A 27,779-nucleotide genomic window follows, 5' to 3' on the forward strand; every position below is an offset into this window, starting at 1 on the left:
GCCATGTTGGCCAGCTGGTCTTGAACCCCTGACCTCATGTTATCCACCTGCCTTGGCCTCCTAGAGTGCTGGGATTACATGTGTGAGCCTTCATGCCTAGCCCAATACCCTGACATTTCAGTGAACTTGAAGTTTGAGGGGAGTATACACATATGATGGTGAAGTGCGTTTCAGGCAGAAAGCCAGTATCAGGACTCTAGGCCAGATGTGGACCTTGTGTATTTGAGAAGCAGCAAGGAGGCCATTATGGCTGCAGCAAAAAGAGCAAGGAGGAGAACTGTGGGAGTTGAGGTCAGGGTGGTAATGAGGGTGGGGCTGATCATGTGGGGCCTTTTAGGCCACCGTAAGGTCCGTGCCTCATACTCTGACTGAAATAGGGAACCACTGGAGGTTTGAATTGAGTAGAATGATCTGACATGCTTTGAATGCTCACATTGATTGCTGTTTTGATAATAGATTGGGGGGCAAAGGCAGAAGCTGGATGGATACCTGTTAGGAGCCTTTTATAGTGGTTAAGAAGTGATATTGGCTGGGAGCTAGATGGTGGCAATGGAGGTAGTAAGAAGTGGTTAGAGTCTAGGTTTGTGTTGAAGATTGAGCGAGTAGGAGTTCCTGATGGATGGTAGAGAAAAGTAAAGAATAACTCTGAGATTTTTGACCTGAGCAATTGGAAGGATGGAACAGCCATTAGCTATGATGGGGAAGCTATAAGTTTTGGGGGAAGACTAGGAGTTCAGTTTTGGACAAAATTGAATTTGAATTGACCTTAAGATAGAGTTGCAAAGTAGAGAGTAGGATATACAAGTCTAGGATTGAGAGAGAACTGGGCTGGAAATAAAAATCTGGGAGTTAATTGGGCAAGAGACTAGATGAGATTGCAAGAGAGTAAGTCTAAACAGAAAAGAGGTATAAGGACTGAGCTCTGGGCACTATAGCATTAAGAGGTCTGAGAAAAGCAACCAGCAAAGGAGACTTAGAAGGAACATTCAGTTAGGAGGAAGACCAAGAATGGTGTCCTAAGTCATCCCTTGGTATCACTCAGATGCCAAAATCTGTAGATGCTCAAGTCCCATATATAAAATGACATAGTATTTTCATATAAATTATGCACATCCTCCTGTATTCCTTAAATCAACTCTAGATTGCTTGTAATACTGAATACAATGTAAATGTTATATAAGTAGTTTTTATACTGGATTGTTTGGGAAATAATGACGAGAAAAACTGCATATTCAGCACAGATGTAATTTTTTTTTTCAAATATTTTCAAACTGTATTGAGGAGGAGGGAGCGATTAGCATAACTAATGGCACTGGTAGGTCCAGTAGGGTAAGCATTAAGATTTGACCATTGGTTAGAAAGGTTTCATGTAAAATTCGTTCTTAACATACTCTTTCCATGCCAGGTTTGTGTTTATACAAATACCATATACGTCCTTATACATTTATATACATATGAAATAATTACACGTAATACTGAGCACTTACTATGTGGAAGGCACTCTTCTAAGTACATTTTTATGTATACATTTAATCCTCAAAATATTCTTACGAGATATTGTTATCCTCATTTTCATAGGAAATCGAGATTTGTATGAGGTGAATTGTGGAATATGGACTGAAATCTAGGCAATTGGGTCTCCTGTTCTCTGTCTTAACTTCTAAATTCTACTTGCCTTTTTAAATATAGATGATAATCTAGCCTGGTGGCTATAGTGCTGTTTATATGTCTGTAAATCTCAAGATATGGGTCTACTGATATCTAAAGGAGACAAAAACAGTGAATAAATCTAGCTACTCTGGCCAAAAAAGCTCAGTTATATTTTAGAGAGGATAATATGTTTTTTTACTTGTGCATAATCGCTGTCATTGGAGAACTGCTCCTCCCTGACTCCAGGTGGTCCTGTTGAGTCTGTCAATTACAGTGTCCCTTCCTCCTCTTTCATAGGTTGGGCAGATGATCTGGCTAGCCTGGTTCACAGGCATGTGGAGATAGTATCCTTCCAGTAGATTTGATTGATCCTTTAGAGACAGGACCTCTTGCTTTGCAGATAGTAAGCTGTAAGGATATAATCTTACAATTGTCAGCTGCCATATTTCTAGCCATGCCAAGAGAGACTTCTCAACACTAGGGACTATAAGAAGGAAAACAGAATTAAGTCATTTGAGACTCTATCCAGCCATGCCTGCTTGTGGACTGGGCTGTGAGATGAAGCAGTAAATTCCTTTCTCTGTTATAAACTTTCTAATGCTGATACTTTTGATTCCTTTTATACCTTAAGCCCTTATATCATTAAGTCCTTCACAGTGTTTCCAACATTCATTTCTTTCCATTTCCACTGCTACCCCTCCCTAATTTAAGTCCTTAACACATCACACTTGATGGTTACAATAATTTACTCACACTTCACCTGTTCCCCCACCTTGGTCTACTCTAATTTGTCACATTGTAGAACAGTGCCAAGTTAATATTCTAAAGACACAACTTTCGGAGGCCGAGGTGGGCAGATCACAAGGTCAAAAGATCAAGACCATCCTGGCCAACATGGTGAAACCCTGTCTTTACTAAAAATACAAAAATTAGCTGGGTGTGGTGGCATACATCTGTAGTCCCAGCTACTCAGGAGGCTGAGGCATGAGAATCACTTGAACCTGGGAGGCGGAGGTTGCACTGAGCCGAGATCGTGCCACTGCACTCCAGCCTGACAACAGAGGAAGACTCTATCTCAAAAAAAAAGAAAAAAAAAAGACACAACTCTTCAAGTTCTTTTGCTTTGGTTCTGGTTGCCTACAAGACAAAGTTCAAACTCCTTAGCCTACCAAAATCTGATCCTTTATAATCTGATTCCTTTTTTAAAAACAGTATTGGCCCCTGCTTGTTCGTTTATTCATTCAAACAAATATTTGTGTGCAGGCCCTAAAGCTAAATCCACAAACAAGATTGACTTAGTCTTTACCTCCATGGAAATTACAGTTTTGGGAGGAAATCTAGATATTAAATAGTTACAAATCTGATGAGAATTATGAAAGGAAAGCAGAGTGTGTGAGAGCATCTATTACCAAACCCAGCTGGGACACCTACTCCAGCTCTGGAAGGATCAGGTAAAATCTCCCTGGAGAAAAGACAGTGCATTTATTCATTGACATTCGTGGTGCGGTCCTAAGGTAGTACTGATGGCTAGTACAACTATAGAACTATGAAAGGGTGTTTTAAACTGAGTCTAGAAAGCCGAGTACTTTGCAGTTATTTGAGAGTTTATGTTTTGAGTCACTTTATAAAATTAGCTTTCCTTTAGGATAGATTCAGATGCATTAGGTCAGAAGGAGGGCTTAGACAACTGTATTTTTAACAAAATTTTCCTAATGAATTTTGGTGCAGATTCATGTTTGATACCCTTTGTTTTGGGGCACGTAGGTCACTTGTATATATAACAGAAACTTGGAGAGGAAACATACAGTGTCATAGCATTTTAACACACATAGGTGGATAATATTTTATGGCATTTGAGATGGAATGCATAAATATCCCAAATACCAAAACTTGGAAATAGAACATTAGTTATCTGTATTTATTTCTGATCTTTTGTAGTCTTTTTTTCTTAGATTTTTTTTTCTTTTTTCTTAGCTGCTTTTTGTTTTATGTTGAGCACTCCTCAGATTTGGCTAAAATTATAAATAAATAAATTAATTAATTAATTTTATTTTTAAGTAGAGATAGGGTCTTGCCATGTTGCCTAGGCTGGTCTCAAACTCCTGGACTGAAGCCATTCTCCTGCCTTGGCCTCCCAAAGTGTTGGGATTACAGGCCTAAGTTTATTTTTAAACCAAATAAATAGAATATATTATAACTCTAACAATAAGACCATTATACAAAGTTATAAGTCGTTTTAAAAGTATACTTTATTATATAGATAGTAACTTTTAAGATTTAAAAAAAATTTATTTTAGGTTCTGGGGTACATGTACAGGACATGCAGGTTTGTTACATAGGTAAACGTGTGCCATGGTGGTTTGCTGCACCTGTCAACCCATCACGTAAGTATTAAGCCCAGCACGCATTAGCTATTTTTTCTAATGCTCTCCCTCTCCCTGCACCCGTCTGACAGGCCCCAGTGTGTAGTATTCCACTCCCAGTGTTCGTGTGTTCTCATTGTTCAGCTCCCACTTAGGGTGAGACCATGCAGAATTTGGTTTTCTGTTCCTGCTTTAGTTTTCTAAGGATAGTCGTCCAGCTGCATCCATGTCCCTGCAAAGGACATGATGTCATCTCTTTTTAAGGCTGCATAGTATTCCGTGGTGTAGATATGCCACATTTTCTTTATCCAGTCTATCATTGATGAGCATTTGGGTTGATTCCATGTCTTTGCTATTGTGAATAGTGCTACATTGAACATATGTGTGCATGTATCTTTATAATAGAATAATTTATATTCTTTTGGATATATATCCAGTAATGGGATTGCTGGATCGAATGGCATTTCTGGTTCTAGATCTTTGAAGAATCCCAATGCTGTTTTCCACAATGGTTGAACTAATTTACATTTCCACCAACAGTGTAAAAGTGTTCCTATTTCTCTGCAACCTTGCCAGCATCTGTTGTTTCTTGACTTTTTAATAATCACCATTCTGATTGGCATGAGATGGTATCTCATTGTGGTTTTGATTTGCATTTCTCTCATGATCAGTGATGTTGAGCTTTTTTTCATATGTTTGTTGGTTGTATGGATGTCTTCTTTTGAGGAGTGTCTGTTCATGTCCTTTGCCCAGTTTTTAATGGGGTCATTCGATTTTTTTTCTTGTAAATTTGTTTAAGTTCATTGTAGACTCTGGATATTAGACCTTTGTCAGATGGATAAGTTGCAAAATTTTTTTCCCATTCTGTGGGTTGTCAGTTCACTCTGATGATAGTTTCTTTTGCTGTGCAGTAGCTCTTTAGTTTAATTAAATCACATTTTTCAATGTTTGCTTTTGTTGCAATTGCTTTTGACATTTTCGTCTTGAAATTTTTGCCTGTGCCAATGTCCTATATGGTATTGTCTAGATTTTCTTCTATGGTTTTTATAATTTGGGGTTTTACATTTAAGTCTTTAATCCATCTTGAATTAATTTTTGTATAAAGTGAAAGGAAGGGTTTCAGTTTCAAGTTTCTGCATATGACCAGCCAGTTTTCCCAGCACCGTTTATTAAATAGGGAATCCTTTCCCCATTGCTTGTTGTTTCACAAGGCAGGTAACAAACCAAAAGAAACATACCCACTAGTCTACTATTTCAAAGATAACATGAATGGATGGATGGATGACCGACAGTTGGTAAATACTGAAGCAGACAGATGTCCATATTGGACCCAGCCTTTTTTTTTTTTTTTTTAAGGGAATAATCTACTGTATATTTCTATGTTCTTATAGAAACATTTATCTAAATATTCAACTATATGGATATAGTCGAAAACTTGTGAAAAGGAATGGTGATTACCTGTTGTATGTAATAGGCATTGTACTTCCTGCTTAGCAGAAGAAGCACTTTTCTAACCTTAAGATTTTGGAATTGTTGATTTTAGAGATTTTGTCATCTTTTTGGAATTTCTGTTATGTCTTCATTGTTCTGTCTTGTGACATTTAGGTTTTTGACTTTAAGAGTTTTGACAACTTGTATATGATTGATTCCAAAGACCCATACATGTGTACATTTTGCTTAGCATGAGTGAAAATCCACCTCCTTTGAGGATGACCTGCAGGAATTGTAGCTCAGCTAGTGAATGAATCCAGCAGGCAGCTCAGTTTCATTGGGATTTTGTTCTTTATTATCACTGGGTAAACACTTTATGGGAGAAATTTTATGTTGGAGTAGTATTCATGAATTGGATGCCTTCATCTCAGATGTCAGGAGGTAACTCTCTTTGTAACATTCAGAACTTTGTTCTTTTCCTTTTATCTAGATACATGGAGTAGAGTAGAATAAACAGGAGCAGGACAAGAACAGGATTATAGCTACAGTGTATTATCATGTGTCTGTAGGAGTCCTGCTAGCTAACTTTAGTTTTATCCTGAAAACTCTTTTAGGCTAGGGGAAAAATAGGTGGGTGGGGAGCTAACATTTTTATGAATGTCTCTGCTGTATGCCAGAAACTGTGCTTGATTCATTGTATTTATTATTTCCCGTAATACCCAGAGCAAGTGTATGAGGTAGGAATTATCCCCATTTTGCAGATAAAATTATTGAGGCCCAGAGGAGTTAAGTACTCACCCAAGTACCACATATAAGTACCAGAATTGCCATTGAAACCCAGGTCTGTGTGATGCTAAAGTCTCTGCGCTTTCCGTCTTACTACTCTCTTCTCACTACTTCCAGTCACTCATCCATTGTTGAGGGAGTGATCACTTGCTCTGTGCTAGGCGTCTGAGCCATAAAGATGGTGATCTTGTGACCCTCCCACTCTATCTAGTGGAGGTATGTAAAATCCCAAAGGCTCTCTAATGTACTAATTGGTTTTATTTAAAATTCTGTGTTTATAATTTATAAGAGAGAATATCTCTAGGAGTAATTTTCAAAGTATTAAGATGCCCATTTGAGAACTCTGTCATTGTAAGTTAAAGTTTGCTTTTTTAATAACTTCATTCAGTAGGCAAGTTTTTCTGTTGAAAAATGTGGATGTCCTCCATAAACCATAATTGCATATATGTAGCATAAATATTGTTTTTTTATTGGATTTGTTGCAGAAGTAAGGGCCTCTTTTGTTTAAATGGACTTGGTTTTGAACTGTGAAAATTTAATCATGATAGTTTATTGGTTCAGCTCTGGAGAAGCTGAGGCAAAGCTATTTTGCTCCAGCTAGAGCTATTTATATACCATCACTGAGAGCTCCTTTTTATATTATTGGTGTTATTGTGTACTAAAAAAAGGAATGTTAGTAGAAAACTTAGGATTTTTTTCATTCTATGCCCTTATTCACCACAATGATATTTTTAGAGGTTATTTCATCTAGCTTTATCTCTTCAGAAAAGGCTTTATCTTTTTCACGGTAGTGGCAGACAAGAACTCAGCTTGAAGCCATTCCTTCTTAAGCTTTCTTTTTTGAAGTGTGAAAGGATCAGAGAGAGTGGAGCTCTGTGTGTGAATTGAGCCTCTTTGCCCTTATCCCCTTCCTGATCAACACATTTGCTTCACTGAGGGGAGAAATAACCATGAATTTAACCCCTTTTAAAAAAAGGGGTTAAAACGTAGGGCCGTATCTTTCAGTTTGTCTATGCAGAAAGAAAGTCTATGGTCTTAGAAGTTTATCCTCACTTCTGTTTCGCTTCTAGAGAAGATCATTATTCCATTTAGCTTTCCTTTTAGAAGACTGCTTTGCTGAACAGGGAAGGCAGGTAATCATTTATTGTTGCAAATATCTGCTAAATTGGATAAGTGGAAGAAGAATAACAGCACTATGGCTGCTCGGTGGCTAGAATTTGTGAGCTAAAAACTGGGGGACAAACTAAGTTTTAAAAGAACATTATACACTTCAGTGTCCTTATAGCAGAGCTAAGTTTGGAAACACTACTAGATCTGCAGCCCTGTAAGTGGAGTGTTTCAATCTCTGCAGAAGCAACTGATTTCAGGCCTACATATGGGGCCTTAACAACTTGAATGCAAATGGATGTAGCCTCTGAAGCAAGATTTGCCAAGTGTGCCTGGATCCTTTTAGCTGACCACAGTTATAGACAGCAGCATGTCATATTTAGTACTGTTTTCCTCCAATATGGACATCTGTCTGCTTCAGTATTTACCAACTGTCGGTCATCCATCCATCCATTCATGTTATCTTTGAAATAGTAGACTAGTGGGTATGTTTCTTTTGGTTTGTTACCTGCCTTGTGAAACATATTTTAATAACATGTGAGGTTCCATCTTTATTTTATCCTTTAACTTGAAACAGTATGTTTCCAAAGACATGATTACATAAGACCATTTCACTTAAAATTTAGTGAATTATGCACATCTTTGGATTTTGGATTCTGGGAGAGACAGGCTAAATGTCGGATTTCATGACTGCAAATCAATTTGCAAAAGGCCGTATGAAAGATAATGCTTAATATCATTCAGCTTCTCTTCCATTAACATCTTGAACTATGGTGTAAAGTTTTGTATTTTTATTCTAGAAATATAGCTGACATTAGCATTCAGGTATATAGTTCAGTTTATCTCTAGTGAAAAGTCTCTTAAAATTAGGTTAAATACAGTACAGAGAACATGGAAAATCAATAATATTTCATTTCTTTTAAGTAAGATCTTTCTATATACATTTGCTTGGGTTGCTTATAAATTTCTTTCTTTACAGAAGTATTTTATAATAAATGTCAGTTATAGATTTAAGTGTAGCAAAAAATAGTACAGGTTCTGTAGTAGCTTTAATATATCAGGTAAAAAACTGCTTAGCTAAGTATAAGTGTAGAATAGTGGTATAGTCTCCTAAATGATATTTTTAAAATGTAGTAATATTAATAGGAGAGCATTTAGGAGCTTAACATGTGGAATATTATAGAATTTAGCATATTGTGCTTTAAGATATTTAAAACATATTTGCTTATTGGTTTACTTATAACACTTTACACAGAGTAAACATATTATAAATATTTGTTGATGGATGTGAACTTGCTTCAAATTTTTTTATATCTAATTACTCCCATACTAGTGATATAAGATTCAATTACTTTAGTGTTATCTTCGTAGTCTAAAAATAGTATCCTAATATTACCTACAGTTCAAATGGAATTCTAGTGGCATTAGCAAGTGATTGATAGAACTGGTAAAAACTAATTTGTTAAAGTACTAGAAGTTGAACATTGGGCAAATTCACTTTTTAATAGCCATGTATGCATCAGTAAGTTTAAAAGCACCCCCTCTAGGGGTGTTGCTTAGGAAACATTTTCTCTTTTTTCAGAAATAGCTAACCTGAGTACAAATTAAGTACTCATCAGGTTCAGCTTATTCACAGATGTGACCACATTGGTATTTAATGTGACTGCCAAAGTAGATAGAATAATATTTTAAATTGTCTTCACCACTGAAATATGTAAACTGGAGAAAATTTTGCTTCATGAATATATGCTTGAGGATAAATGAAGGATGGATGTGGGTTATGTTGTTGTTAGGTGGTTTGTAGGGGGTAGGGCTCTGTAAAAGGCATTTCCTGCCTATGAGATTTGTTTGTGCCTATGGGAGTTTGATGAATTTCAGAGTAAATTGGAAAGACGGAGGCCATTTAAGACTTTGGTGAATAATGTAAGTGAAGAAAAATCAGCATTTAATATCTAAATGAAAATATGTGACTGCTTTAAAAAAATAGCATTTAAATTAGTAACCTAATTACTTTATAGGAGACGAAAATGTATGGATGAAACCCAGGAATTCTCCTCTTTATTAACCCTGGTGTGTTACTAAAAAATTATGAATTGTTCTAATTGCTGGAAAAACTGTTGATTTGTTCCATTTGATTATCTTATTGTTTCACAATATTCCCAATATGGGAATATTGGGTTAAGAAGGAGGGACCAGGGCCAGATGTAATCCCAGCACTTTGGGAGGCTAAGGCAGGTGGATCACCTGAGGTCAGGAGTTCGAGACCAGCCTGACCAACATGGTGAAGCTGGCGTAGTCTTGGCTCACTGCAACCTCTGCCTCCCGGGCTCAAGTGAATCTCATGCCTCAGCCTCCTAAGTAGCTGGGTTTACAGGCTGACACCACTATGCCTGGCTATTTTTGTATTTTCAGTAGATAAGGGGTTTCACCATGTTGGCCAGGCTGGTCTCAAACTCCTGACCTCAAGTGATCCACCGGCCTCAGCCTCCCAAAAATGCTGGGATTACAGGCGTGAGCCACCACACTCAGCCCAAGGTATTTTTATATGTCTAAGGAAAGATGCTTTTTTGTTTGTTTCTGGAAATGATAATGCCATTTGTCTCCTTAAATATTTCTCTATACTTTAAATAACAAAAGAGAAAGGCTTATCTCATGTAACAGTAACATTTATTAATAGCTTCATTAAGTATGGCCACTGTAGATGTTAACTTTTTGAATATAAAAGGAATGAATTTATTTTAGTGATCTAAGATTTTGTAATTCCAACATTCTTAGAATTAATCTTACAAAGTATCCTAACATTTAAAAATGATTATTCAAAAATTTTAGGTGAGAATATAAGATATATGTACTGGGTTGACAGAAGTGAAACTGTTTGTGGTCTTAAGTAGTCTCATTAATAATTCATAAACCTGGTAGGAGTTTTCCTCTTAATCTTTACCTAACAAAAGATGGAGTTAATCATCTGTGTGCTTCAGACATGAAAAAATTCCTCTGGGACTCAGTGTGGGATCAGAGTATCTTGGCCTTTGAGGTTGGAGAAGTGTCATTTCTTGGTGTCTCTGCTTGGGTACTCTGTTAGCCCCTGGCTGTTTGGTGTATCCTTAGAGTTTATATGTTTTGTCTGTGATTAGAGGAGCTCAGTGCAAATGGGTTTGTTTAGCTGCAGATGTAGTTGGGCAGATACTGATTTCAACACTTTTTAAAGGTCTTGTGAGGAGAAGAAAGTAAAATTTTAGGTCAAATAGTTGCCAACTTAATATTTACTTGTAACTGTTAAACTGCCACTTATATACATGTGACATTTGATACTTGTGAAATATATTTTTATTATATTTTCTACTATTGAATATATTTTATTTTCAGAGTGGGACAATTTTAGTTTTAGTTGCCTTTTGTTTTGTTTTGTTTTGTTTTGTTTTGTTACCCAGGCTGGTGTTGACCTCCTGGGCTCAAGCTTGGACTGTGGGAGTTGCTGTATTCTTTTAATTGAAGTAAGGGAATTGTTCACTTTAATGTTGTGTGATTTAAAGGAAATACATTTATAAACTACCTTTTCCTAAATAACTTGTATACTAAAGTCTGGCACATTTTTCTTGGTGTTGGGGCAACGGTGGTGAAGAAGACAAAGTCCTTGTGGTCAAGGAGTTTTTCCCCTGTAATACATAGTAATAGCCAATACTCATTTAAGCAAATACATGAGATAATTTCAGATTGTGGCAAGTATAGTGAAGGAACCAAAATAGGTAATATGTTGGAAGGAGATTGGGATTGGGAAGGAGATTGGCAGAGTTGGAAAGCTGCTTTAATAGGGAAATTAACAAAGGAGGATGTCTTTAGCATTTGACAAGAGGGACCACTTGGGGAATGATCTAGGATATTCAGGGAAAGCAAGCACAAAGGTTTGAACACTAGAATGATTGGAAAGGAGGCTAATGTGACCGGTGTGTCTAGGGGAAATGATAGTCACTAGGTTGAGTATATTGGCTGGGTCACATTATGGGGGGCCTTAGAAATGAAGAGTGTGGTTTTCTGATAGTTACTGGAGGAAGTCATCAGGGGAGAGGCATGAACTGGTATGCTTTTGAAAGACCTCTCTAGTCTCTGAGTATAGAACAGATTATAGAAGGGTGGAGAACAGGCAGAAAAATCATTTAGGATCTGTTGCTGTGTCCAGGGGAGAGGTTGATAGCTACGAGTTCCAGGGTGGTAGATCTGGAAGTTCTGAGAAGAAGATGGATTTGTGATAGATGCATACTAGTGAAGAGAGAAAATGTGCTGGTTCTTTGCCTTTACTAAAATCCTGTGGCTTCTGATAGTTGTGGCAGCTTTGAATTTCACTGTATTGTGGCAAAGGAGAGAATTGGTGTTAAGGCACATGGATGAGTTCATTTACAGTGTAGACTTCATACTAATCAGATTTTTGTCTTATTAAATCTGGCAGTAGATATTTGATTTGTTTTAAATGTGACATTTTATTGTTGCAGGAAATGTTTTCATATTTGTCCAACCAAATAAAGAAGTTGTCAGAAGCCTACAATGAAAGACTGTTGCATACACCTCACAATCCCATATCTTTAGGTAATTTCTTTTTTCCTAAAGAAAAACAAATACTTATGATCCATCTCTAGGAGGAAGCTGGTACTTCTAGGAAGAGAGAAAACTCTTTCTAGTTATAATGATATTTCTAAATTCATCACAGTATTTTAATTTGTAAATTGAAAAAGTTTAGTTAGGCTTTTGAAATACTTTAATATATTTCTAAGGTAAAGCCTATACACTGAGAGAATCAGAGTCAATATTAAGTATTACAATGAAAATGCAGAAAATAATATTTAAAGTCCTGTTTCTAACCAGAACTCTATTTATAAATAATTAAAGCTTTCTCCAGGTCGGATGTGGTGGCCCATGCCTGTAATCTTAGCACTTTGGGAGGCTGAGGCAGGAGATCACTTAAGCTCAGGAGCTCAAAACCAGCCTGGGCAACATAGTGAGACCTTGTCTCTATTATTTAAACTAAACAAACAGAACTTTCTGCAGTTAACAAAACCCCAACATATCAGAAATTAAGTCTTATGTTGTTTTTAATGTCATTATTGCTTGTTTTCTTTAGCCTATGGATGTTAAAGAAATTTGTATTTATGGTATTTTCATTTGTGTATATAAGGACTATGTTTTTGTCATGTAATATAGGGGTTACTAAAAACAATAATGTGAATATTGACTTTTATGAACTTAATTATCTTTTAAGCTTCATAATTACCCCCTTTTAAATTGTGAATATATGTAATATAATGTTTCATATTTCACATATATCTGAAGAAAGGAAAGTGAATCATTTGTAGCCGAAGCCTTTTTTAGGAATGGGCTTCTGTGGAATACCGTTTGAACACCAATATATAATAAAAACCACCCCAATTAGTCCTTTGCTAATTTATGATCTATGTAGATGTTATAGAAGGTGATATTGTGTAGCTTGAATTCCGAATCTTCCATGTCCTAGCCTCTGACCTCCTTTTCCCTCACATGCAAAATTGTTTAATGATTGGTTGAGATTGTTTGTGAAGCATCTAGTATGGTGAGTCCTTAGTAAATGGTAGCTACGAGTAGTGCTATGTATGCAATCCAGTTTACCCACACAGCCTCAATGATCAATTCCATTTCTATATGTAGAAGTTGATCTTACTTAGTTTTGTATATGTACTGAAATAAATCCCACATCCTCACTTTACAAGTTTTTAAAACTTGGTTGAATTTGAATAAACAGCCATACTGATCATGTTATTGTTCCATCTCTTTAGTTGGAAAAATGTACTCTCCTGAAGGATGATATGGAAATTCTGTTTCATATTCTGAGATGTTAATTTACGTTAAAATATTTTTGTCTGATATATAAAGAAATCCCTATGATGTATTAAGTACGTTAAAGTGAAATTGTGCCACTTGACAATGAATCAAAAGTAGTGTATTCATCATTATTATTATTATTTGAATGATTTTTATGCCAGTAAACCAAGGCTTATTAGGGTACTTTTTTCTTTTTCAGCTGTGACACTTAAAACACTAGATGAACACCATGAGGAAGCTGTCACTCAGCTCGGCTCGATGCTTTTTACCAGACAGGTTTCTGGAGCCAGGTAAGTATGTTTAAAATAGATGTGGGTTTATTTGGCTTTTCAGAGTTAACTCCGATAAAATACCTTTCCTCAACAATAGTCCCCCAAGTATATGCTGCGAATTCATCATGGAGTAAAGAAAGATGAGTTAGAGAATCTGTAAGGCTACTGTATGCCCACCTGTTGACTGCTTATGCCTGAAATAGTCACGAAAAGACATGAATCTTGTTTGTTTTCATAGATGTACAGAAACAAAATTTTGTTACCTCTCTATATAGATTTTTTGTCTTTATTTCCTTTGTTAGATGATCTTCGGCGAGTCACATTATGGTATTAGAAATAAGCCATCTTCATCACTAAATTGAAGTGAAAGTGTTGTTAAGGAAAAGCCTTCTTCCTAAACTGAAAAAAAAAGAGTATGCAATCTTTGCCTATGTAACTGCCTCAGAAAATTGTACTTTTTCCTCTTCTGTATATATGGCCTGAAAATGAATCTCGTTTTTCATTTTAGATTTGATGAGGTCAGAGAAAAATGACTTGAAAATATGTTGCTGTAAATACTTTACATGCTTCTATTAAAGAATTTGGGCCGGGCGCGGTGGCTCAAGCCTGTAATCCCAGCACTTTGGGAGGCCGAGACGGGTGGATCACGAGGTCAGGAGATCGATACCATCCTGGTCTACACGGTGAAACCCCGTCTCTACTAAAAAATACAAAAAACTAGCCGGGCGAGGTGGCGGGCGCCTGTAGTCCCAGCTACTTGGGAGGCTGAGGCAGCAGAATGGCGTAAACCCGGGAGGCGGAGCTTGCAGTAAGCGGAGATCGCGCCACTGCACTCCAGCCTGGGCGACAGAGCTAGACTCCGTCTCAAAAAAAAAGAATTTGTAGCTACCGGAGGATAGAGATTTTATATCACAGTACAACTTTTTAAAAGTAAAATCTTAGATTAATTTACTTTTTACCCTGATGAACTCTTATCTATATACAATATAGTTTGAACACTTCTAAAATGGATTTCTTGACATTGCTTTTAGTATTACCACTATTTGTCTTTATGTTTAAGTTGAGCCTCATTGACTTCTTTTAAAATAGCTAAATGATTAGAGTATTAGAAATCTGCTTATATCTAACATGCCAGTGAAATCAAGCTTTAAAAATGCAGGTGCCTTTGCTGAATATTACTGTTTGCTGACCACCACCCCACTATAAACAGTTACATAACTTCTTCTGTGTCTTTGCTTTAAAACTATCCATTGCATAGCACTGATCAGATAGTTAGACTTTTAGTTTGTTGATTATTTAAGGTAACGCATGACAATTACAGTGGTTTGACTTGCAAATTTCAGTATTTCAGTAAAGGGTGTATATATGAAGTCATATTCCAGATTTGACACAAAACCAAATCATTTTCTTTTTACCTCTTTAAAGAAGATGTAGAGATGTTTAAGATTCCTAGAGCTTCAGGTAAAGAGAAAATATACTGGCAAAATAAAAGAGATTGCTAGAGCTTATAGGTCTTTAATAGAAGATAAGTAAATGATAATCAGATAAGTAAACGATAGGCAGGACTTTTCTATGTAAAAAAGCAGTGTATTATAGAATTTCATTTTAAAGTTGATACAGTCTATTTTCTTAGGCCATGATTTATGGCTGTTTTAAACTTCTTAATAAGTGGTGTAAGACTTTGTAACGCATATCTTTTGTTTATGGGTGACATTGTGTTACCATTACCAGACATATTAAATTGGTAAATCTTTCTTCTTTCAGGGTTGTGCCTCTTGGGTCTGTGCAAACTGTGAGTGGCTATACTTTCAGAGGCTTTATGTCACATACAAATAATTACCCTTGTGCTTACCTAAATGCTGCATCAGCCATCGGAATGAAGATGCAGGATGTAGACCTGTTCATAAAGAGACTTGACAAGTGTTTAAAGGCAGTAAGAAAAGAACAAGGTAAAGAGAGTGATGACAATTATGACAAAACTGAAGATGTGGATATTGAAGAAATGGCTTTAAAACCAGATAATGTACTTCTTGACACATACCAGGATGCTTCTTCGTGACATGCGAACAGTTTCTTCTTGATCTTTGCAAATACACATGCAAAGGTGTATTCGAAAGAGATGATAAAGGCTGTAGTACAAGCAAGCAGTTTAAAGATAAGACTTGAGATTTTTGAATTGAGAATTTCATGGAGAATATTCAGTCAAGGAGTAGACTGTGGTCTGAACTAGCCATTGATGATTGTTAAGTTTCCCATTCTTAGACTGCATCAATCCTTGTGATCCTTAACAGGTTATAATATACAACTAGCATTTTTCTAATTGTTAGAATATCTGTCAATTAAGCATCATGACTCAGATAATTTTTACTAGTGTAACGACAGTAAAATTACCTTCAATTCTCTTTGAAATGTAGAGTGCTTCCTCCTAACCATTCTTTACCTTTTCTGATCACACAGAATTGAGAAAGATTTCTTATGCCACTAGTTACTAGTTGTTTGTTGAGATGTGTAAGTCACAGTGTGCCTGTAAAATGGACATTCCCCAGGGAAGCAGAGTCAAGGTATAAACTTCCATTTTGACCCAAAAGCAATGGCTCTCAACTGGGGTTGATTCGCTTATCTAAACAGCATCTGCAGACATTTTTGGTTGTCACAACTGGTGGGATGCTGTTAATATCTAGAGGATAGAGGCCAGGGTGCTGCTCAACATCCTACAATGCATGGGACAATTCTCCACAACAAAGAATTATCCAGCCCAAAATGTCATTAGTGCTGAGGCTGAGAAATACACCTCTAAAGTAGATAAACTCCTTGAGTAAAGAGAAAGTTACCATAGCAACTTTCAGTAGTACTTCAAAGAAGATAGCTTTATAAATGTCATCAAACTATACTATATGGAGAATCTTAAGTGATAACCAGGGTCACAGGTTCCAGACATGTCATTGTAAGTTGTTTTATATGGCACTGGTGCATTTTTCCTTTTGGGTAAGGGAAAACATTATTCCACTTACTGTTTTTGCTTTAAGCAGTCTACGTATATTGGTTAGTTTGTTCAGATGTTGTGCACAGACATCATTAAAATTAGCTAACATGAGTATTTTTGAACATATTTTGCTAGGAAGGTAAAATCACATAGTATAATAAACAGGTGTGTTCCCCCCCTTGCCCATGTGCTCATTTTTCTGAGTCTGAAATTCTAGACTTACTGGCTTTAACAATAATTTTGTAGTTAATTTAAGAAATAGACTGATATGTCGTAGCCTGAAGATTTACTGAAGCTTCTAAACATGCCACCATGCCAAAGCTGTGTTTCTCAAAACCAGCTCTGTGGCTCCTGTTCCTGAAAGATGCTCATGGGGAGAAAATGTTTACAGACAAATAATTTTGGGAGCCGCCTTTGCAAACCTGCCTGTTGGCATATAGAAGGCTCTAAGAATTCTTTCACTAAATAACCAGTTTTAATATATCCTTATCCAAAGAGAAACTCATTTTTTTTAAGTGAAATACTTGTTAACAGCCTGTTGAACATACTTTTAAAAACACTATGGTAGAGAATGCTGTGTTGCCTTCTGGGCTGCATTTTTCTTATTGATTTGGCATTGTAACCTATGTATGAGAAAGGGATTTTCTGGTATTTTGGCGACATTGTACATTGTAACTGTAAACATGAACTCAGACAGACACTACTTCCTTTAATGTGTAAGGTAGACTCCTGTAGTCACTGGCTTGAGCACCTTGGAAGTCAGTGACTATTTTGAGATGAAGGATTTAACTATGAATATCATAAAGGTTATTTTAAAATGTATTTATTTTATCTTTGGGGTTCAAACATTAAAAAAATTTACATAGCTATAGTAACTCATTTCAAGGGAATAAATGCTGGATTAAAAGTGTACATTTTAATGAGAATTTAGGACTAAATTGCAGGACCAGTAAAGCTGAAGAGTTGCAACCTCTAGATTCAAAAAAAGGGATGAAATGTTGTCGCAAATGTAAATGCTGGCAGCGCAGCTTGCTGTACATGTAAGCCAAAATTGTTTCATAGAACAAGTGATCTATGTTGTTGTGATCATCACTTAGCTTAAGAAAGGCCGGAGCTGGGAAAGTAGCAAATGTTTTCTCATCTTCAGTGTATCAGCAGTTCTTGGGCTTCAGCTGCTGACTAGATAATAATTCTAATTGAAGATAAATTACATGAACTCACATGTGAATGATAGATATGTTACAACATTTCATTCCTGATGCAGAAAATCAGCTGTGGTTTTTATTATGAACCCTTTCTTTCTCAGTGGTTTTGGAATTCTAGCTCTATTCCTCCTGGCTTAAAATTTGACTCTGAGGGCATAAAATTCACAAGTTTTTGAAGAGTTCTGTCTATTCAGGCTTTCCTTTGTCCCCATCCTAGTGTCATTTTCACTCACTCCCATTTCCACACATAAGTATTAAAAAGGATGTGTTTATTATAATTTGCTAGTACTGATTGGTAAGCCTCATAATTGGCCTTTGTTGTCTTTGTTCTGTGACGAAGGCAGTGGATGATACATTACCAATCATATCCGAAGATAACCTCTTCTATCTTTGTGACCCAACAACCCTTATTAAAACTATCAGGTAAAATATTGGAGTTAGGTTTGTAAAGTCATTGGGCTGTGGCAGCCTGCCTAGAAAAGAAAATTGTGTAACAGAATATTCTTTTGGTCACTACACAATGTGTTACTTATACATGGCAGGGAAAGGAATTTTAAATCAAACTCGCAGTTTGGTTCTTAGGTCCTCTGCTGATGAATTCTTGCTCTGTCAGGGAATAGTATGTGACGCCAGCCTTAGGAACCTGGTGTTCAACTGTAAATCTTTCTATTTAGCTTTTTGTATTCGTTGAGTGAAGTTACAGAATATGAATTATTGAATACAGTTCTGTTCAGCCAGTAGGCACTTGATATACAGAATGGTAAATTTAAATATGAATTAAATTTTTCTAATATTATGGTCAGCACTTCACTGTGGTTCTGTGTCTTTCACCACCTCATAATAAGAACTGTCATTGAGGACTGGGCTACAGATTGTGCTTGTATTTTTAGACTACGTCTATGGCTTCCATAGATTTTAGTAAAATTTAAACAGAGATAATTTGTGTTTACTGCTGATGTTACTTTAATGTTGAATTAGTAGTTCATCCTGAGAGTTATATTTCACAGAAGAAAATAACCAACAGCAAGGCCGGGCGCGGTGGCTCAAGCCTGTAATCCCAGCACTTTGGGAGGCCGAGACGGGCGGATCACAAGGTCAGGAGATCGAGACCATCCTGGTTAACCTGGTGAAACCCCGTCTCTACTAAAAAAAATTAAAAAAACTAGCCGGGCGAGGTGGCGGGCGCCCGTAGTCCCAGCTACTTGGGAGGCTGAGGCAGGAGAATGGCGTGAACCCGAAAAGGTGGAGCTTGCAGTGAGCTGAGATCCGGCCACTGCACTCCAGTTTGGGCGACAGAGCAAGACTCCGTCTCAAAAAAAAAAAAAAAAAAAAAACCAACAGCTGAAAACAACAACAATAAAACTCTTGTGAGTCTGAGTCATACTCGGAGAAAGTTTTTGGAATACATACACATTTGGTGCATGTAAGAGTTGGGTTTCCTTTTCCCACTTTCTGAGATGTACTAACTTCTGCCAAACCCTTAAATGATTTTGTTATGTTTTACATTTTTGAGGCCAACCTTATTTTGTAACTGAAAAAAAGTCCAGTTTTGCATGCACAGAAATGTGGTCATTTTAGAAGTCTCATAACCTGAATAATTTGATAATAATTGAATATGCTATTAACAGCTTTTTAAGAAAAGGTTCTATTAGTCTTTTTTCCTTGTCTGTCATATTATGTTGGTTAATGTCTCTTATGGCCAATCTTAGGAGACAGACCTAACACTCACTGCATCCTTTTGTGCCTTACTTTTTACTTTTCCTTTTGCCCTTTTGGTATGTGCACATGTAAGATGGTAAGTTTAAGGCTAATGAATATATGTTTATAATTTCCTACTCACTACTCTGCAGTTCAAGCTAAGGCCTTAGGCAGAATCTAGAAATGTTTGTATTGTTTTGTTTTTTATCAAGTGGTGTCAACTTGAGAAATACAGAGAAAAGCTATGCTTAACTGTATAATTGTGGGGGATTTTAGCCATGAGAATATGAAGCTGATGTCAGCCTGCTAACCTGTTTTACCAAAAGGAAAAGATGTTTCCAAAATGTTTTCGGTGTAGACTGTTTAAAGATAAAATAAATTATATAATTTGTTACATGAAATAAATTTTTAATAAGTCACTGACAGTACATTATTTTACCTAATCATTATGATAGATAAAATCTGTAAGTACAGATAACTGACACTAAATTACTTGCCCATTTTTGATTCAGTCATCAGTATCAGCTTGTCTAGAAATCAGCAAGAAAAGTCATACCTTAATGAGAAGCATGAGTCATGGCTGGGGGTTAAATTAAAAAAAAAAAAAAAAGAGATGATATTCCAGCAACCATTTTGCAAAGGATCTATTGACTGTAGAAAGTACTTAGAAGCATTTAATCTTTTCTAAAAGAAATACTGTCCTTTATTTGAAAGTAGATTAATATCACTTTCTCCTTTAGATTTCATATCTAAATTGTGCTATTTGAATTTTGCAGGTAGTGGCCTTTGATTTGGAATTTGATCTCTGCACTAGCACTTATTAACCATGTGAGGTCACATATTCAGCCTCTTTGAGTCTCAGTCTCATCAAATATAAAATAGATACAACCTTATAGAAGTGAAGATTAAATGAGATAATATATGGCAACGTGATTAACTCAGTATCTATGCATAAAGTACTTACTGTTAATAACTGCTATTATACTCCACAAAAAGCTATACTGCCCTAAGTGGTACTATATTTAAATTTAAATGTATTCATTATTGTGTAGTTTATTCAGTAGAACTTTTTTCGAAGGGAATCATCAATGAATTTTGTCCATTTGCCAGTGGAAGTTAAGTTAAAAGTATTCGGTTGATTTTAGATGACCGTTATTTTTTATTTTCAGGGATTTTCTATTTTGGCTTTTATAGATTTCCTTTTGTTTTGCATTTTTGAGAATTTTTTTAAACCCGTATTTAAAGTGCGTTGACTAATTACCTGAAATTTCAGATCACAACCCAGGAAAGATATACAGAAGAAGTTCACGTCACAATCCCTTCCATATTGATTATATTATCTGACCAAAATGTATGATGTAATAGGTAGAGCTACAGGCATGGCAAATGTTCAGTATATATAGCCCTATTCTTACATGACTTTATAGTAGAATGGCTGATCATGGCTCCCAAATGGATATCTTTAGCAGACTTCTTTCCTGAACCCCGCACTTGTATGCAACTGCCTAGTCAACATCTTTTGCGTGTCTGATGGACATCTCAACCTCCACATGCCACAGGTTATTCCTTGATCTTCTCCCCTAAAAATCTGTTTACCCACAGCCTTCCTCACCTCAGATCAATCACACTTCTCTTCAGTTGATTAGGCCAGAAACCTTGGAGTTATCCTCCACTTTTCTCTCTCACATCCTACGCCAAATCCATCAAGAGATCATGATGTATCAATTTACTAATTTATCCAGAATCAAGCCATTTCCCACCTACTCTGTAACCAACCAGTTCTGAACTCCCAGTCTGGATTATGACAGTACCCTTGGTTCCTCTGGTTCTACCCATGTCCCTTTACCATCTGTTCTCACAGCCAGAGTGATCCTCTGGAAACATAGGTCCTGTCACTTGTCTGTTCAAACTCCTGCAGTAGCTCCCATGTCACTCAGAATAAGCCCAAGGCCTTGCTGTGTCCCCTAAGGCCCCACAGCACTGGCCATAGTAACCACTCCCCCTTTATCTTTCTGAACCGACTCTTCATCCTTGCCCACTCCATTCCAACCAAACTGGCCATCTTGCTGTTCCTCAGACACTCCAGGCATGCTTTGCCTTAGAGCCTTGGCTCCAGCTAGTTCCTCTGTCTGGAAACATCTCTTAACCCAGATGCTTGGCTAACTCAATTCCTTCATACTGTTTACCGGAGTTCTCCCTTTTCAATGAGCTCTACCTTGACTACCCTTTTTAATACTGTAGCTGTCTCCCCCTCCCCCTACTCCCACTTAACATTGTGTAAAAATGGTCTTAAAATAGAGGGTGGGGCCCATAAGAATCATCTGGAGTTGTTAAAATGCAGATTCAAATTCACTAGGTCTGGGGTGGGGCAGCATCTCTAGCAAATCCCTAGGGCGTGCCCACACTGCTGGCCCATGAGCACACAGAGAAGCAGAGGTCCGACATACCGTGTCATCTACGTACTTCTTATGTTGTACTGTTTGTCTCTCCCTCTCTGGCTATAGCATAAACGCTACTGAAGCAGAATCTTTGTTTTGTTCACTCATGTATCCCAAGCACCTAAACAGCACCTGGAACATGACAGACCCTCAAATATTTATTGCATGAATGATTCAATAGGTATTATTAAATATTTATGTAACTATGTATGAAATTCCATCATGTCTGATTGAAACTACTCAGTGGTTTTCCATCTCTCCTAGAATAGAGCTCTGAAAATTTTACTTGGGTGGTAGACACAAAGAGGTTCTGTTCAGATCTTGCACAGAAAGAAAGACTACTACCCAGTTGCAAGGAGTGTGCTTAGCTGATAGCCTTCCTGCTCTCAGCACCTTCAAGGTTAGCTCAAGCCTGTCTTTGAGCCAAAGTCATGGCCTTCAGCCAGTTTCTGAGCAAGGCCCAGATACAAGGACCCAGCCATTTCCACCCAGTGCGGCTCTGGAACTCCCTGCTGGACTAGCAGACACTTGGTTGGGTCTGCTTCACAGTCCGAGGGCTCCCCCTGCCCTGGCCTGCTTCCCCTCTTTTCTTTTTCAGGTGTTACTCCCTAACAAACCTTTTGCTCTCCTAACTTTGTCTCAGTATGTACCTCCCAGAGAATCCAGCCTTCGATGACCGTGGCCAACAGAATGACCTACATTCTTCTACACACCTTTCTACTCATTCTTCTCTCCCTTGCTCTAAACATGTCTGCTAAACCCGATCGCACCCACTTGGTACTATTCCAGTGACACCAATCCTCAGTAAGGTTCATTAGCCTCATGAATCTTTTCTGTGTTGGCTATCACAGATAATGCCATTGTTTTCATCTGGCTTTTTTTTTTTTTTTAAGCTATTTTATGATTTTAAATACTACTATTTTGAGGAATGGTTCATGACTTAATGATTTAGCACACCTTTGGTAAGTGGTCATATGCCATGAGACGGTGAATCAGTTGTTCAGTGACCACCCTTCAGGAAGAGGGTTCTCCTGGGCACTACAGTGATCACAAAGTGAGAGGCCAGACTTCAATCCTGGCTCTGCCACTTAGTGGCCAAGTGATCTTGCATAAGTTACTTTTGACTCATCAGTAAAATGGGGATAATATCTCACAGGATCGAAATAAAGATCAAATGGAAGAATCTATCATATATAAAGTACCTAGCAAAAAGTCTCATATATAGCAAGTGGTCTGATAGTAGCTGTTATTAAATGAATCTTATTTAAAATTATTAAATGGTTGTTAAAAAAATAACAAAGCTGGGAAAGATCTTCAATAAAATAGCACCATAAACAGTCTTTGGAAAATGTAGTTGTGTTTGTTGGCCTGATCTTTATTAAATCCTGTTAGTTCTGATAAAGAAAGAAAATTGAGCCTGGAACTGTCTTCAGAGCGCTTGGCTTCAGTGGCCTTTTTAGAGGTGGCCACTCGCTCCCCTCCTCTTTGCTCCTGCCTGACTTGCACTGTTGGATTCATTTCTTTGTCTTAAGGCTTTTTCTCCTGTTAAATGCACATGCCTCTGGAAATAGATAACTGCTATTTATCCTTATTAGTTGGTGACATCTTACTTTGGATGTATTTATCAGATGTTTCCTTAAGAGTGGGCTTTTGTTAAAAAAAAAAAAAAAAACACTTTTATTATAGAAACTTTCAAGCATATGCCAAAAAATGTGATGACGCCTAGTATCCATTAATCAGCTTGGGCACATAGCAAGTCCAATTTTGTTTCACCTGCAGCACCAGCCAGTCCTCCCCTCTATCGCTTCAAGCAAATCTCATCATTTCTGGGTGTGGCTCACATTTCAATACATGTCACCAAAGGAAAGGACTAATTTTTGTTTTTTAAGTCACAATACCATTATCACACCTGAAAAATTTAACAATAATGTCTTGATGTCATAAAATATGCTGTCAGTTTCATTTCTGTAACGACCTTTCTTTTACCCTTTAGTCAGGATCCAAATAAGATCACCTAAGGGTAGATTTTAGTGGAAAAAGTATAAAAGGAGGGAATCAGGAAGCATTAGGAACCAGTGGCAATTAGAGAAGTGCAGAGAGGAGAGATTGAAAGTACTTGAGACAGTGTTTGTTTGTTTTTAAACAGCTTTCTCCTGGGTTAATACTGGATTTACAGGAGGTGTTTATACCTGCACACAGGCTCCCAAAGATCTTTCAGGATGCTGGAGAAATTACAGTTTGACATGCTTCAAGTTTTCGCTGGTTATCATGAGAAATGAACTTGAGTCCACACTGGTGTGTAATAATTCACTTTCAATGCCAACTTTCCCAACATGAGGCTTTAAGTTAGAACCCCAAATAGGATTAAGTCTGTAATATGCTGGTGGTGGGGTAGTAATCGTTGTAGCTATATAGAGCTAACTTTTATTCTAAAATGGGTTGAAGACAAAGCAAGCTATGCTGGGCTCTCACCAGCTAGGCTCAATGAGCCGAGAAGGCAGAGTGCCATCTCAAAACCAGCATTCAGAGCAAACGGGGGCAGAGAGGCACCCCCGGGGTGGAGCAGAGGAGCTGACTGTGGTGCTCCTGGTGGAAGAGTCCATCTGATGCGCTTCATGGATCACATGAGATGAAGGAGCTTTCTGGGAGAACTTGGAGCTTCTGACCAGATCAGAAGCTGAGAGAGATCTATTCCCACTCCTCCCTCCAAAAAACTTGGTCATGGGCAATAAGTGGGTCCTTTACACCACAGTGGCAGAAGGTACTTTTAGTTAGAAAACAAACCAAACCAAACCTCACCTTGGAGACGTTAACCTGGAAGTGTAAGATCCAGAGTCCCTAGGAATCCATTGGTCTAATGAAATCCCCCATTTTAGCTTTCCCAGGTAATAAAACAGATTCTAATAATGACAACCCAAAGCCACACAGCCCCTTCACGACAGCACTGAGGCAGGTTTCAGGCTGCAGCCAGCCACAGGCCCGTGATGGCCAGGGGCAGGTCTAAAGGAGGTAGAGAAACCTTTTGCAAGACAAAAAGTTGATCCAGAAAACGTTTTCCCCATTTTCAGATCAACTTTTCTTTTGTTTCCTTATAAAATTCATTGATTTCTTCAGTTTCCAGTGCCTCTCTCACCACATCCAGTTGATGTGCTGTTCTGTCCTTGCCTGGTGACTCAGACCTTCATGGAGTGGGAGAGGTGGGGGTGGTGGCCGGCAGGAGCTTTTGAACAGTAATCCCTGCTAACTTTTCTTGAAGGCCAGTAAAAACACTCATCAGTTTTTATCTTCTAATGAAAAGCAAATGGACCTTTTAACATTAGGAAATTCAGCATTTTTTGGGTTTGCATTTATGATCATTGTCTATTTTCCATTTATTCCTATCTATTTGCAATAAGTGTATTTTAGAGCCAACTTGGTTTATGCTGTTCCCAGGGAAAAAAAAAAAGTAAAACCCACAACCAACCAAACTGCTTTATAGATCCATCCCCATGGAGCACAGAGCTTCCTAGGCATGAAATTGACTGACGCACACAGAGGCAGCAGGTGCGGGGCCACATGCCACTTGCCGCCTTTTTTTTAGTGTGTGTTTATAATCAGTAAATGGCTGTAGATGTTTAAATGGTTGCCTAATACTGATGGAGAGCGGATGCCATTATAACTTGAACTTGTATTGCCACGCAGATGGTGGAAATAAACATCCAATTCTGCACACAGTTTTGTTTGTTTCTCACTTTTAAAAGATCAGCTGAGTGTCAGGCATCCATGGTGCCAGCAGGGGGGCTGCGGCTGGGGGTGGGGAGCGATAGGAGAGCTGGGCAGCTGTCGGGTTCAGATTGGCTTTTGTGCTGACAGTCAAAAACAGCAGGCTCCCCTGTAAATGGGAGGGGCTTCATGGCAGCAGTGGACTCCACCCCGGAGTTACCAGGCAGCAGCTCCAAATACCCCTTCACACACAATCAAAATGTGCCTCCACAAAACTTAGCTCTGGGCCTCTGCTGCCTCTCACCCTTCTCCATCGTAGGATTCCAGCCCTAACCGTGCCTGCTGGAACTCTTGCTACACCTTCTTTTCTTTCTCCCTTCCCTTTCTTAAACACCTTGAAAAATGGAGCTGGTTGGACACAGGAGTGACAACACCTGATTCGGTTTCACCCTCCTAGCTTCCCCTGTCTGTCCCTCGAATGCCCATTGGTCTCCTACATCTTGTGGGACCTTAGCAAATATTTCTTGAACAAATGATCAACCGGTTTGTTCACATTCTAGAAGTAACCAACAGGGTTTAATGATAGCCTAGTCCAGAAATATTTGTTTTAACAGATTTGGAATAATCATAGAAATGAATCTCTGTGAAATTTTGCAAATCAGTGAGCAGAAAAGAGCAGAGTGAATCTGGGGACAGGGAAGTCTTCCTAGTACATTAAAATTGCCTTGTGGAGGAAGCCCACACCTTGGAAAGAAGTCCAAACCTGTGAATGCCCTGCAAGCCATTTCTCTGGGACAGTGACACTGGCCCCACATGTAAATGTTTAAGAGATGAATCCATGCTTCAGGGTCAGAGAATACGCTCCATGGGGGAGCAAGGGGCACAGGGTTTATGACAAAGGCCATTCCCAACAGGCTTGGTCTGTTTTATTAATGAATCCTGCAAAAGCAAGGCAACCCCCCCCCCCACCTCCTCCAGTTGGCTTCTTTCCTTCATACCAGCCCTCTTTCTCTGAATCAAATAATGCAGGTGATCCTTCCCATTTCTGTAGAGTGCTGTCTGGATTACAAAATGCTTTCATGTACATTATTTTGTTTTCATCTTCTGACAGTTTTAGGAGCCAGGCAGGGTGTGATGATTATCCTTATTTTGCAGTTAAGCCCCAGAGAAGTTTGGTGACTTCCATGGCTTGGCTTGTCTGGCGTCATTCCGAGGGTAAGGTCTGGAAACCCTGACACTCACAGCTCTGACGCCAGCCTTTGCTTTAGAGCAGGAGTGGTCAGCAAACTTTCTCTGTAAAGGGCCAGGCAGTAAATATTTTAGGCTTTGCTGGCCATACCATTTCTGTTGTAACTACTCGAAAGCAGCCACAATCTGTAAATGAATGGCCATAGCAGTGTCCCAATAAAACTTTATTTATGGACACTGACATTTGAAATTCGTATAATTTTCATGAGTCGTGAAATATTCTTCTTTGGTTGCTTTTTTTCCCCCCCAATCCTCTAAAAGTGTAAGAACTATTCTAAGCTCACGGGCCATGCAAAAATAGGCGGCTGGTTGGATCTCACTTGTGGGCTGTGGTTTGCCAACCTCCTTTAGAGCTGGTTCTGCTGTTTATCAAGTGTGTAATCTTGGATAGGTTCCCTGGATAAACCTCAGTGTCCTCAGCTACAAGAGGGGAAAAGTAAGGAGGAGTTCCTCCGGCAGGGACTGAGGGATACCATGGAATAACTGTGAAGTGTTTAGCATGATACTTGCGTAGATCGCTCTTGGGAGTGGGAGGTGTCATGATAAGATGATGCTGAGTCCTTTCAAGTTGTTTGTCCTCCCAAAATACACTGACAGGGGGGCTTGTCACTGTATAACAACCTCAGCCTTTTTTGCACATATTGCTAGTGAGAAGTTGAGGGAAAATCCAACCATGCCAACAGGACAGAAATACTTTTTTTTTTTTTAAACTAAAGAAAAGCCTTTTTTAAAAATAGCAACTTATCAGGGACAAGAAATGCCCAAACTAAATGAGAGCAGGCTGCACATTGGAACTGCTGACATGAAGCCAGGGCAAGGTGCTTCCCCACTGTGGCCTCCGTTTCCTCCTCTGTATAATGAGAATTTTGGATTCGGTCCTCCCCCAGGTCAGTCCCCCTCTAACACTCTGTCATGCCAGGTGATAACCAAAATATCTAGATCCAGAATTCATGTCTGCAAGGCTCTTACTATTGCTAGCAAGGCCCCTGCCACCAAGGGGAGATCACACATTTTCTAGATGTCCTTTTTTACTTCCGCACAGGGTCAGT

General features: G+C 38.2%; 1 protein-coding gene across 2 annotated transcripts in view; it reads left to right on the plus strand.

The window, feature by feature from the left end:
- The window catches only part of SEPSECS (Sep (O-phosphoserine) tRNA:Sec (selenocysteine) tRNA synthase), a 37,044-nt gene extending 18,466 nt beyond the window's left edge, over window positions 1-18,578 (plus strand). The window contains exons 9-11 of one of the 2 annotated variants that reach the window (XM_017866725.1): window positions 11,825-11,918; window positions 13,384-13,474; window positions 15,221-18,578. In XM_017866725.1, coding sequence (XP_017722214.1) covers window positions 11,825-11,918; window positions 13,384-13,474; window positions 15,221-15,515 — 480 coding nt within the window. In that variant the 3' untranslated portion in view covers window positions 15,516-18,578. The remainder of the gene's footprint in view (window positions 1-11,824; window positions 11,919-13,383; window positions 13,475-15,220) is intronic. The other variant, XM_017866729.1, reaches the window with a different exon arrangement.
- Window positions 18,579-27,779: the final 9,201 nt, after the last annotated feature.

The sequence above is a fragment of the Rhinopithecus bieti genome, unplaced genomic scaffold, assembly GCF_001698545.2.
Source record: "Rhinopithecus bieti isolate Rb0 unplaced genomic scaffold, ASM169854v2 scaffold_1599, whole genome shotgun sequence".
In the NCBI taxonomy this organism is placed as follows: domain Eukaryota; kingdom Metazoa; phylum Chordata; class Mammalia; order Primates; family Cercopithecidae; genus Rhinopithecus; species Rhinopithecus bieti.